The following is a 12,867-nucleotide window of genomic DNA, read 5'->3' as shown; positions in this document are numbered from 1 at the left end:
GTATTAAAGAAAAACAGGATGAATTTGCCAAGTGTGAAAATTTGAAATTGCACATATTTTTTATCAAGAAATTAAAGGTTGTTCATAATATGTTTTGTAAAAGGATAGTTCATTAGCTGTAAACATCTTAATAATGCACTAAAATAAAGTTTATCATGCTGTTATTTTACTGGTCCGGCCCACTTGAGATCAGATACTGCTGTTTGTGGCCCCTGAACTAAAATTAGTTTGACACCCCTGAAGAGTATGATATATGTATGATGAAATGTACACCTGCTGCCTCATACATTTATCTAATCAGCCAATCATAGCAGGGATGGACCACAGGGGTTTATACATATTTTTCTATGGGTTTAGTATCCTAAAGGTAGATCTGGATCAGTGCATTGGCCGTGTGGAGAGTCGGTGACGCTGAGCACCGAGAGGGGGCGCAACGGGGCGCAAGATGAGGTGGGTTTAACCTGGGATGTGGGCGGGGTGGAGATGGAGCCAGGCCATCTGCTGCTGGAGGCTCCACGTGACGGGGCTGTGCTCTTCACTGACGGACAGGTGAGTGCACGACTTTCTAATTGATCCTGAGGAGATAAAGTATGAAGTATGTTTGATTTATCATATCATATTTATGAAGACGACACAATTTACAGCCGCCTACAGCCTGTTGCATTTAAAGTAGGCTAGTTGACCTTCAAATATCCGTCATTTAGCCTAATCAGTGTTATTGTGTTGCCTCTGACAAAACTGATTATTTAAATTCTCACATTTTCACTTTAAAACCACAACATTACAAACTAATCAGTGTGTGACCTTTTGTCCTTACTTGTTTAGTCTGAAAAATGAAATGAAAATTGATTTTTAGAAGTAAACATTTGATAGATGTGTTGATTAGGCCGATCTACAGTCCAAATGGCGATTAATCATTTACCAGGAATACAGAAAAACGTTTTTCAGCAACTAATAATTTCCATAATCACCCAGTCCGTCTGTTATTAAACTGGAAATGTTTGATCTGATATGAAATAGCCTACTATTTCCTCAGTTAGTCAGTCACTTTCTCAGTTAATTGCTTGGACCATAAAATGCCAGGAAAAATAGGTCTAAAAGAAATTCTAGGAACATAAAGACAGTAAATATTTAAGCATTCACATTTGAGAAGCTGAAACCAGTGAATCTTTTGGCAGTTTGCTTAATCAAATTGTAGAAATATTTGCAGGTTAATCTTCTAATGTTTAGTTATTCTGTTAATCCTTTCATAGACCTTTTTCTATACAGGTGTGAGTAATAAAAATAGAACAAGTGTTCACTGGTCAGATTTGAGCCAAAATCCTCATTAACATCTGCACATATGAGTGACTGAGTGTTTTTTTTTTTCCAGATGTGCTTATATTGATATTTGCCTTTGTAACTCTTAATGTAAAAATCTGAGAGCTCTTCCACCTATTTGCTATCGGCATCTGTTAAAGGACACACCTTATGTGATGCAATGTCTGTAATATCTGTCATTTCGTAACTCGTCAGACATTAATAATTAGCAAATGTAATGATCAACTAGAGGCTGAACATGACCAAAACTATCATAGGATTCAGCCCATAATGATAAAATAATAAGATAAAAATAAACATGTAAAGTTTAGTCATATACAGGTAGTTGTCAGAAACCTAAATGTTTTTGTAAATGTGCATGTCTGACTGTAACATCTGTCCAATCTCCTTACAGGTGAGCCATGCCTTCTGTTTCTGAAAGCAAATGCCTGCGGGATGTTCCCACTCTTTGCCCACATGCAGTTGACTCAGGCGCCACTTGGGGTCAGAAGTCTTCCAGTGTGAACGGGGACGCCACAGCAGCCGTCACCAGAGGAGACAGGCTACGTGTAAATGGACAACAGGGCTGTGTCAAGGTGCTGGCTGGATCTCGCCACGAGAGAGGAGGAACTGGTGAGTTTGAGACAGAAAGCAGAAGAGTGGCCGCCGATCAGAGGAAGTGGATCCGCCCTGATCTGCCCAGCAAGTGCACTTGGAGACTGGAGGCACCAGTTTCAGAGTCACCTCATCGTCACCCAGAACGGTAAAAGTAAAATAATGCTTTGAAAATAACAACTGTTTATGTCCATTAAGACACCGTTGTTGTGCCTTTTGTCGATGCTTCAGTGTGTTTGTTTTCTTTGACCATCAAACTGTCATTAGGTTTAGGTGACATTCATTTTCATTTTTCTCCTCTGTCCATCGAAGCCCCCGGCTCCCCAGCATCTTACCCAACATCCTGGAGAAAATTGGCCAGACACCGCTGGTGCATTTGAACAAAATCCCAAAGGAGTTTGGTCTCAAATGCGACATTTGTGAGTAAAAAGTTCAATATTCAGATTCGTTTATTAAGATTCAGATTAATTTATTAAGGACTGCGCAACAAGTCGGCAGAATTTGCTTTCGGTACAGTATAATATTACAGCACATAGTTCTGTGTTGGCAAGAGACAGACAGTACATTCAACACAGACAAAGGTAGTTTTAGAGCCAGAGGGAAACACTTGGAACAGGTGGTTAGCTGGGTGTGATGGATCAGAAATGATTGTAATAATAAGCTGGTAAGGAGACACAGTGGTTCAGTGGTTAGCACTGTTCAAGAAGGTTCTGGGTTTGATTCCTGAGGTAGGTGGTAGTAATGGCAGCCTAATGGCTGTAGTAGGTGTATATATAGGTAGTAGTAGCAGCTGTAGGGAGTAGTAGAAGTAGAAGTGGACTAGTAGCAGTAGTAGTAAATAGTATTAGGGCAGCAAAGGTAGTAGTGTCACCACTCTGCAAGAAAAGACGCCTGTGGGTTCGATCCCAGCCTGGTATCAGTGGTCTTTAGCAGAAGCAGCTGTAGGGAGAAGTAGTAGTAGATATAGTGTAAATCTTCTCAAAACTTTAGTGATCAATCTCTTCCAAACATATCACTGTGAAAATTAAACCACAATTAACCTCTATGATAGGAATAAAGAGAGGAATGTGTCTGAAAACAAAATTATTACAACTTTATGGGCAACAGTGTAGTCTGCCAGTGGTCAAAATAGTAGTAGATTAGTGGCAGTAATAGTAGTAATAGTAGTAGTAGCAGTAGCAGTAGTAGTAGTGTGCCAGTGAGTACTAGCAGTAGTTTTAGCAGATAGTAGGAATACTTGTATTAGTAGCAGTATGCTATTGGCAATAGAGTAACAGTAGTGAACATGTTAGTAGTAGCAATAGCAGTATTTACAGGATAGTTATGTTTAGCCAATAAGAGCAACTAAAAGAATAGTCCTAAGAAAACGATTTCACATCTGCTCTTTTTCACCAAATTAATATATGATGCATTTTTAGTGTAAGTTAACCCTGTAGAGTCTCACATGCTGCCTCGGCTGCTGTCCAGAGCGACTGTAAGAAAGATAAATACGATGATGAGAAGGAACAAGGTGTGAGAGTAATATTTACTTTTCCTCCATCAGTAATTAGAGACACCTCAGGCCTGTAACAACAGAGTTGTTGTTCTCCTGCCTGAAGCAGGAAGTAAACTGAGAGGTTGTGTTGGCTGCATGTGAATGTAATTCATATCACCTGCTGTGTTTGGGTACTGAACGTCCTCCTTCAGGGACTGAGTCGAGCAGACAAACACTTGAGACATGCATACACGTAGAACAGCTCTCAGTGCTCGTATCAAGGACTGTTAATAAAACGTTTTCCCTGTTGCATGCCCATTAAAAGAAGGGAACATTAAGGTATCATGTAGCCTGTGGGCTTTGTCATGTTGACCACTCTGTGACTCCTGGGGGGTTTGTCTGAGTGTGGAGACGCCTGAACGCTGAAAATGAACGAGGTGACACAGCTGCAATTAAAATTCAACTTCAAAAAAAAGAAAAAAATTGCCACTTCTCAGCTGCACCATCTGCATCTGCCAGCTCAGCTCAGTGCAGTCGTTGGGTTCAGCGAGGATGAAATCTGTCACAGGCATCATTTTAAAACCTCCTAATTATAAAATCCACCAAGCCAAGTTGCAGTTTTTTTTCCTGTGGTTTAGTGAGACAAAAGATCTTACACCTAATATTCGTACGGCTTTCACATGATGGGGATTATTACTCTCCAGTTCACTCCAGAGTTATTTGTAGCCCTTCCAAATTTTAGCAGGAGCGTCGACCTCTGAAAAAGCAGAGGGCGTGTTTTAATGGGAAGCTCTGGTCTTTTGGATGACCCCTTGGATTTACCCAAATATAATGTCCAAAATTAGTTCACTGCTGTCATTCTTAATCTGCTTCGGCTCTCACTGGTTTGCCACAAATGCAAAGTGCAGTCAGGTATGAGCAGGATGTTTCAGAGGCCACTGACTGTACACCATTAGTGATACGTAGATACGTAGTTCTGTTATTTTATAATGTGACTGATTACTTAACAGAGACTATAGGATTATATAATTTTAAGAAAGACTATATCTGTCCGTACTAATCTGAAGAGTATGTGCATTTCATTTTGTGGCGTGACTTTGTGCAATGGGTTAGATTATGTTTAAAAATAATATATTTTCAGGGTATAGAGAAGAGGAAGTGGGAGGTGGTGAGCATAAATTGTAATATGGGACAGTATGGTTCAATATTATATAGTTTTCTAAAGGAATTATAAAAAGGGAAGAGAATAGGAGTAGGGTCGGATAAGCGTGTGCTTCATTCTCCTCCTTTTTGAACAATTCTTTTGTTTATCGCATTTTTATTTTGCTTTTTTTTTATTATAATATTGTTTGAAATGTACTACATTCATTCATTTGAAACTAAAACTACTGATCTTACACATCAAAAACTGTTGAGTGTTTCCACAGAAAATCAATGTATAAATCATTTTAAAAACACACTCACTCACAGAATATTTATGTTTGTTCCCTATGTGTGTTTGTTTAGTGGCCAAATGTGAGTTCTTCAATGCAGGAGGCAGCGTGAAAGACAGGATGGCCCTGCGGATGGTGGAGGACGCCGAGAGAGCCGGGCTCCTCAAACCAGGAGACACGATCATCGAGCCCACCTCTGGAAACACAGGTAGCCTACTTGTGGTTACGATACGATACGATAAACTTTATTGTCAGGGAAATTTGTCTTGGACACTGTAGCTGCGCCATAAATGCCTTGATGGCCACAATGACAAAAAACACAATACACCTCAGCCATACCAACCCAGCAAACACAAGACATAACCGCATTGCACATTATCCCATAACATAACATAACATAACATAACATAACATAACATAACATAACATAACATAACATAACATAACATAACATAACTAGGGCCGGGACTCGATTAAAAAAATTAATCTAATTAATTAGAGGCTTTGTAATTAATTAAAGCAGAAGTGAGTGATGCGGTCGTTTTCGCTAATGCTGCGTTCCAGGCAGGCTTTTGAAATCGTAAATTACAGCTTCAAGTCACAATTTACGACTTTGTAGCGTTCCAGGCAACCCACTCGTGTTTTTCCGACCTGTTTTACCGGTGAAAGTCACTATAACGGCCACTCGTAACTTCCGACCGGTGAACTCGTACCAGATCGAACTGGTACCACTTCACGGTCGGAAAAATACGAGTTTCCTTGAACGCACCATAACAGTCCTCGTCGCTACGTCGCCACATTCACGGCGTTCCTTGGCTGCACACACAGCCCTGCATGCCGTTCTCTCTCCTCATTGGATAAAAACTGTAGGATACGATAAATGTTTTCTCTTCGGCTCAGAGCAGAGCAGAGGGACTGAGAGACCCGTACTTCAGTCCAAACAATCTATGTAAGTGATTGCTGTCGGAAGATATAACTATTTAAGACTTATATTAACACAAATATATCACTCACTTCTGCTTTAATCGCAATTAATCACATTTTAATCGCATATAAATATTTGACCTGAGAACAGTGAGAAGCATTTTTTTCCACATGGATTTTAGTATACCATTGAATGACTGAATACATAAGCTTAAGCATTCAAGGTGGTACTTAACCAAGACCAACAGACTAGGGATGCAAATGATAGATTAATTCATTAATCGATATTTGATACATACAGATTAAATGGTCTTTCCTTCCAATACACTATGATGATTACTGTAGTATAGGCTACTTAAATCACAGTAGCATAAACTGATTTGTTGAACTCAGCCTGATGTAAACATTAATAAAACTCAGTAACCCAGTGGTTCCCAAACTTTCTATGCTCTGCAAACGATTAAAATGCGTTTTTTTAACGCGTTAATTTTTGTGTAATTAATTAATCGTAATTAACGCGTTAAAGTCCCGGCCCTAAACATAACATAACATAACACATACATACACTTCATAAATTCACCATAGTAAGAGCACTATAATAATTATTGCACAAACTCAAGCAGTATTGTTAAGAAATTTGATGGAAGTTGGGATAAAAGAATTCTTAAAACGGTTGATACCCATCTGCAGGTATCGGCCTCGCCCTCATAGCTGCGGTGAAAGGCTACCGCTGCATCATCACCATGCCTGAGAAGATGAGCATGGAAAAGGCAAGCAGCTTTTTTTTTTTTTTTTTTTAAATAAAGCCCTTTTTTAATTATTCATTTTGGCAGCATTCAGCTTATTAAAATCCTATTCTACTGTGTCTGCTCCAGGTGGATTTGTTGCGAGCTCTCGGGGCAGAAATTGTGCGCACGCCGTCATCCGCGGCTTTCGATTCACCAGAATCTCACGTAGGTGTCGCTTGGCGTCTAAAGAGTGAGATCCCCAACTCGCACATCCTCGACCAGTACCGAAACCCCAGCAACCCCCTGGCTCACTACGACACCACAGCTGAGGAGATACTGGAGCAGTGCGATGGTTTGTGTATCTGTTTGTGTATCTGCCATTTACAACTCAACAGTGAATCTTTGGGTTTAGTTTTAAGACGGAAATCTTTCCAACCCTCAGGTAAATTGGACATGTTGGTGGCGGGAGCTGGCACAGGCGCCACGCTGACGGGTGTCGCTCGGAAGTTGAAGGAGAGGTGCCCGAACGTCAAGGCAGGACACACTTTATTGTCATTAAGAACCTGTTTGACTGGAGATTTATTCAACCACATCTGTGTGTGGAATGTCTTTGATCTTGTGATGAGATTAGCTGTGGCTTAGGGCTATTTCACACTTTGATTTTAATTAAATTTACTTTGTGCAATAAGTATTTTATGCTGTCAACCCAGAGGAAGTGTGCACATATACAGTGCCGTGAAAAAGTATATGCCCCTCTCCTGATTTCTTAGTTTTTTGCATATTTGTCACGCTTAAATGTTTAAGATCATCATAAATAAAGTAAATATAAAATGCAGTTTTTGAATGACGATTTCATTTATTAAGCTATCCAAACTATCCAAAGCTGACATCAATTTCACTATCCACACCCTGCCAGACCTGTTGAATCAAGAAATCACTATATGCAATATGCAAAAAAGTAAGAAATCAGGAAGGGGGCAAATACTTTTTTCACGGCACTGATTCCTCTCTTTCAAAAATGCTGTTTGTGTTTCCAGCTATAGCTCAGTGGTCTTGTTTTGTTTTCAGATAGTCGGTGTGGTCCCTGAAGGCTCCATCGTGGTTGAACCCAAGGAGAAGAGTGATAACCAGATGACGTATGAGGTGGAGGGCATTGGATATGAATTCATCCCTACAGTTTTGGACACATCTGTGAGTGTATTTGAGTATCTTTGTGTAAGATTTATCTTGCATATAGAGAGATAATCATGTGTTTTGGGGCCAACTGCTCTCCTGCGCAGGTTGTTGATATGTGGTATAAACCAACCGACACGGAGACCTTCACCATGTCACGCAAGCTGATCAGAGAGGAGGGTCTTCTGTGTGGTAGGTTCATAATGACCAGCTAAGTTTAACCAGTTAAGGTTTTTAAAAATATTATACCACAGCACAATCATCCATCACTTTGCGACACTGTCTTAGTTGTGCTTTTGATCTTGTGTCTGTGTTGCTGCAGGCGGCAGCTCGGGTTCGGCCGTGGCAGCAGCAGTGAAGATGGCGCAGCAGCTGGAGGAGGGGCAGCGCTGTGTGGTCATTCTGCCCGACTCCGTCCGCAACTACATGTAAGAGACACAAACACATGTGGAAGAATCTATAGTGTACTCACAGACAGATGTGAAGTAAATATGAAAACCATATGACATGCTGTACTATATTAAAGGGATAGTTCAACATTTTTGGCAAATTGGCCCATTGCCATAATCCCTATAGTTTTAGCAGTAGGTTTGTTACCTTTAATTGTCGGTGCAAGCTATTTTTAGAACAGCGGAGCAGAGCAGCGAGCTGCTCAGAGCTACGCTACGGAGGCTAATGGGATTTCTTGGTTTCCCTCATCAAACTCATCAAATACATGCAAATTCATGCAAAACCGCTGTTGCACGTTGCCTTCAGGGACAGTTTTTCAGCAAGCAGTCTCTGCATTTACCTCGAAAACAACTCTGTCTGGTAACGTTCTGTTATTATCTCATAGCGTGGTGAATGTGCAGGTCACAACTTGTCCACCAGAGCGTGTTGGAGTTTTTGGATTGTGTATTTGATGAGTTTGATGAGGGAAACCAAGAAATCCCATGAGCCTCTGTAGCATAGCTCTGAGCAGCTTGCGGCTCTGCTCCGCCGTTCTAAAAATAGCTTGCACCAATAAATAAAGGTATTGAACCTACTGCTAAGACTATAGGGGTTATGGCAATGGGCCTATTTGCCAAAATGTTGAACTATCCCTTTAAGGCACTACATGCTAATTGCTAGTATACTAGACTGAATGAAGGATCTCAGTGCTTCATCATAGCAGAGGATGTTGCTCTTACCAGCCTTTATTATTTATTAGACAATATCAACAATAAGGTTATCTCATCCTATCTTTGTAGCTATTAGGCTACGGTACTCTCCCTTAATAGACAGAGAAAATAGAATAGAGGTTACAGGAAGTGAGGAGGAGGAGGAGAGAGTTACAGGATGATGGTGCAGAAAACATCCTCTAAAAGTTGCACCAGAGAGGCAACAGCTTCCCACAGCATCTTAAACTCTTAGATAAACAGGACGTCCCCAAAACACACAACCTTAAAAATTTGCTCCACCCAGTAACAAAGACATTAAACCAAAATCCAGTGTAGAAATACACAACCAGTAACCTTAATGTGAGAAGTTGATGATTTTTGCAGCTAAACAAACAAAACCATTAGATTTTACACCTCTGCTTTGTGTTGTCACCTGTTCAAACTCACTGTTGTTCATTTTGCCTCGAGGTCAAAGTTCCTACGTGATGAATGGATGTCTGAGAATGGCTTCCTCAGTCTGGAAGCCCCGATGGACCTCAACCCCTGGTAATAATAAATCAATAAAAACAATAACGTCTCACCTGTGGTGATATAAAGGTGCTGATGATGAGTGTTGAACAACACGTGTCTGACACCTCCGTTAAGGTGGTGGAGCCTGACTGTCCAGAGTCTAGAGCTGCCCGTCCCCTTCACTGTCCTACCGTGTGTGTCCTGCCAGAAAACTGTTGAGATCCTGAGGGAGCGAGCGTTCGACCAGGCCCCAGTCGTCGATGAGTCTGGGTAAATCTCCTCATAGATAGATAGATAGATAAATACTTTGTTTATCCCATAGGAAATTCAGTTTCTCAGCTGTACAATCAATAATCAACCATCAATGAAACAATGTCTATGTTAATTATGGAAATAAATACAAACACATTATAACTTTTACTGCAGAAAACATTTGAAACATTTAAGCCCCGCTATGGATGGACAACCTAAGGATTCATGGATGGACAGAAAACAACAGACAATCGGTGATGAGGAGGCCAAACCATTTACAGCTATGAATAGATGGAATAAAACACCTTAAAATTGATTCTACATGAAACAGGGAGTCAATGCATAGCAGCTAGTACAGGAGTAATACACGATCTCCTCTTTGTTTTCAATTAAAATGCAGCAGTTAATAAACTTGTGCAGAGCATGGATGTATTGTATTATATTATATTATATTATATTATGTATTATATGATGGATGTATTATATTATAATAGATCCATGGTGCAGAGCAGGTTAAAGCTCTACAGGTGTTGTTTTTACCTCATGATCCAATTATGTCCAGTGCACAGAAACTGAAGGGTTGCAGCTTTTATGATACTTTTAACTTCAGCTTTTATGATTTTCATTAACATCTTTGCATTTATTTGTGAGAAGAATACACCGCACCACCCCAGGTCTGCGTACTGATGCTGTAATGACCTTAATGCAGTCATATTAGATTATATTACATGAGATTCAACTCTTATTGTCATTGCACATGTCATCGGTATACAAAACAACGAATTGCAGATTGCATCTAACCAGAGTGTAAAATCAGTAAACAACAGATACAAATATATAACTGCAGAAGTACAAGGTATGGAATAATATATGAATATAAAGTTCAGCGGGGAGACAGCTGATGTTAAAAAAGCTGTTCCTTAACCTGTTGGTTTTGGTCCGGAGGCTCCTGTAGCGCCTCCCAGAGGGCAGGAGGGCAAACAGTCTGTGTGTGCTGGGTGGCAGGAGTCCTTGCAGACGTTATTCTGCTCTCCTGAGACATTACGCTTCATATAGATGTCCTCAATAGCAGGAAGAGAAGCTGCAGAGATGCACAAATATACGGGAGCATCCCCTTGTTGTAAATCATTAAAGTTGAAGCTGACATGTGTTTTAAGGTTTAAGTTAAAGCTAAGTGATAGTAGTAGTCATGGTTAAGAAGGAGGAGCAAATGATTTGTATGTAAGTCAGTACAATTTGTGTCCCGTAAAGTCACCTAGACACGACTGTGTGTGTGTGTGTGTGTGTGTGTGTGTGTGTGTGTGTGTGTGTGTGTGTGTGTGTGTGTGTGTTCCCAGTGTTATTGTGGGGATGGTGACGCTGCAAAACCTTCTGTCCTCTCTGTCAGCTGGGAGGATCAAACCCTCAGACACTGTCAATAAAGTTCTCAGCAAGAATTTCAAACAGGTCCGTGAGTAGAAACACATTAAATGACACATGATATGCACACATACAGCTAATTAATAAATCAATATTTGTGCTCTCAGGTGCGCCTGATGGACAGTTTGGGGAAGTTGTCACGCATCCTCCAAACAGACAGCTTTGCTCCGGTGGTGCTTGATGTTACCCAGTGTAAGATGTTTTATATTTATGATTTATTTATCTTCTTTTTTGTCTTTTATTTTAGAGCAGACAGTGCATGGGTTTATGAGACTTTAAGACAGCTCCATTTATCTAATACCTAAAAATATCACATAGCCTACGTTATAAAGAAACAAATCCTCACATTTTGAGAAGCTGCAACTAAAAATGTTTGAATGCTTCAATAGTTCAATGTGATGTGTCATTATCTTTGCTCAGGAATAATATTTTAATGATGAAATAATAATATTTCTGGTATGAGATATTTCAGATGAAAAAAACACTGCTGTTGTAGCTTCATTTACCTGCTGCTCAACATCATTACAGTTTTAGCAGTGAAAATTGAGATTTTAGAATTTGATAGTTGTATATCTTCTTGCAAACATGCTTTATTTCTATAAAAAGTTGTTGTTACTATGCCCACCTCTTCATCGCCCTGGCTGTTTTGTCTATTTTCATATTGGAAGAGCCACAACAGTCTTAAAATGTTGTCAGGTTGTGATAATTATATTTTAATTATCCTCTTATGTTTTTAGTTTTTCCTCTTTTATTCATGTCATTGTCAACTGCTGTCGTCTGTTTCTCCAGATGTGACCGATGGGTCGACCCGTCACAGGCTGACTGTGTTAAGTGTTGTGACAGTGATTGACCTCCTCAACTTCTTCATTACACATGAAAAACTTCCTGAAGACTAAGATGGGATTGATACTGGCTAGTTACCTACTGGGAGGCAGCACGTGATCAGCTGTGGTTTGGTCTGAATCGTTTATTTTCAGTGTCTGCGGAGGTGATTCATTGACTTTTGTTCCACAGCAGCATTAGATCCTCTGTAGTATCAATATATCAGTGGCGGCTGGTGACTGAAAAAATTAGGGAGGACAGGAGGAACACCAGTCCACGGCCTCATTTTATTTTATAGCACTACTTCTCCCTACTTTATTATATTCAATGAAAATTAAACAGTAAAACAATGTCTTACAAGATTTCTTAAAAACAACATAATTTTATTAAATCTTACTGTTTTCAGATTAACACAGGCCTAATGAAAAAGACAGAGCCATGATCTTGGATGTGGGATGTAAAAAAAAAAAAAAAAGCAGGCCAGTGTTCAACACCTGTAAATGCCACAGTGGGGATTTACACCCTCTGATTTAAAAAGGAAAAACAAAAACCATGAAAATCTGTAATTATTAATAACAAAACAAAGTGTTCCACTCAAATTACATACATATTTGGCTTTTACCTCTTAGATATAGCTATGCTTTTACCTGAGCTGATGGCGGAGAAAAAAAAAAAAAAGTCCGGTCGTGTCTTTGTTTACCCTCCAGCTGCCCAGGTCACGTAACTGAAAACTATTAACAATCTCTCTGACTGCTTCTCTCTGATATCTCCTAACAGTTTATCCAGAAATCTGCTGATATTTCCTCTCAAATCGATGCCAATATCTCTGAAAACTCCGTATTTCTTGTGCTAGGAGCAGCATAAGCAGCACGGCTGGGAGTGAAAGTTTGGCGCACATAGCAACAGTAACCAAGGGGGGTTGGAGAACTGTCATTGGACCAACCTGCTGTCAATCTTGTGTTCTGATTGCTGATTGGTACAGAAGAGCCTCCTCCGTCATGACGTCATTTTACGTGTCTTAGCCAATCACAGGTCAGGATGAAGACATCCTAAATGCATTGAGTCAATGGAAGAAGATC

General features: G+C 40.0%; 1 protein-coding gene across 1 annotated transcript; it reads left to right on the top strand.

The window, feature by feature from the left end:
* Positions 1 to 1,721: 1,721 nt before the first annotated feature.
* Positions 1,722 to 12,007, top strand: cbsb (cystathionine beta-synthase b; the record flags this gene model as incomplete). The annotated part of the gene is made up of 14 exons (XM_083995982.1): positions 1,722 to 2,062; positions 2,227 to 2,333; positions 4,895 to 5,029; positions 6,436 to 6,515; positions 6,621 to 6,825; positions 6,916 to 7,007; positions 7,542 to 7,664; positions 7,754 to 7,838; positions 7,969 to 8,074; positions 9,254 to 9,331; positions 9,431 to 9,565; positions 10,885 to 10,993; positions 11,074 to 11,158; positions 11,756 to 12,007. 14 exons carry the CDS (start codon positions 1,722 to 1,724, stop codon positions 11,860 to 11,862), a joined length of 1,788 nt encoding a protein of 595 aa, XP_083852108.1. The 3' UTR covers positions 11,863 to 12,007.
* Positions 12,008 to 12,867: the final 860 nt, after the last annotated feature.

The sequence above is a fragment of the Trachurus trachurus genome (genome assembly GCF_905171665.1).
Source record: "Trachurus trachurus genome assembly, chromosome: 21".
Taxonomy (NCBI): domain Eukaryota; kingdom Metazoa; phylum Chordata; class Actinopteri; order Carangiformes; family Carangidae; genus Trachurus; species Trachurus trachurus.
This window is presented reverse-complemented; position numbering and strand designations above follow the sequence as displayed.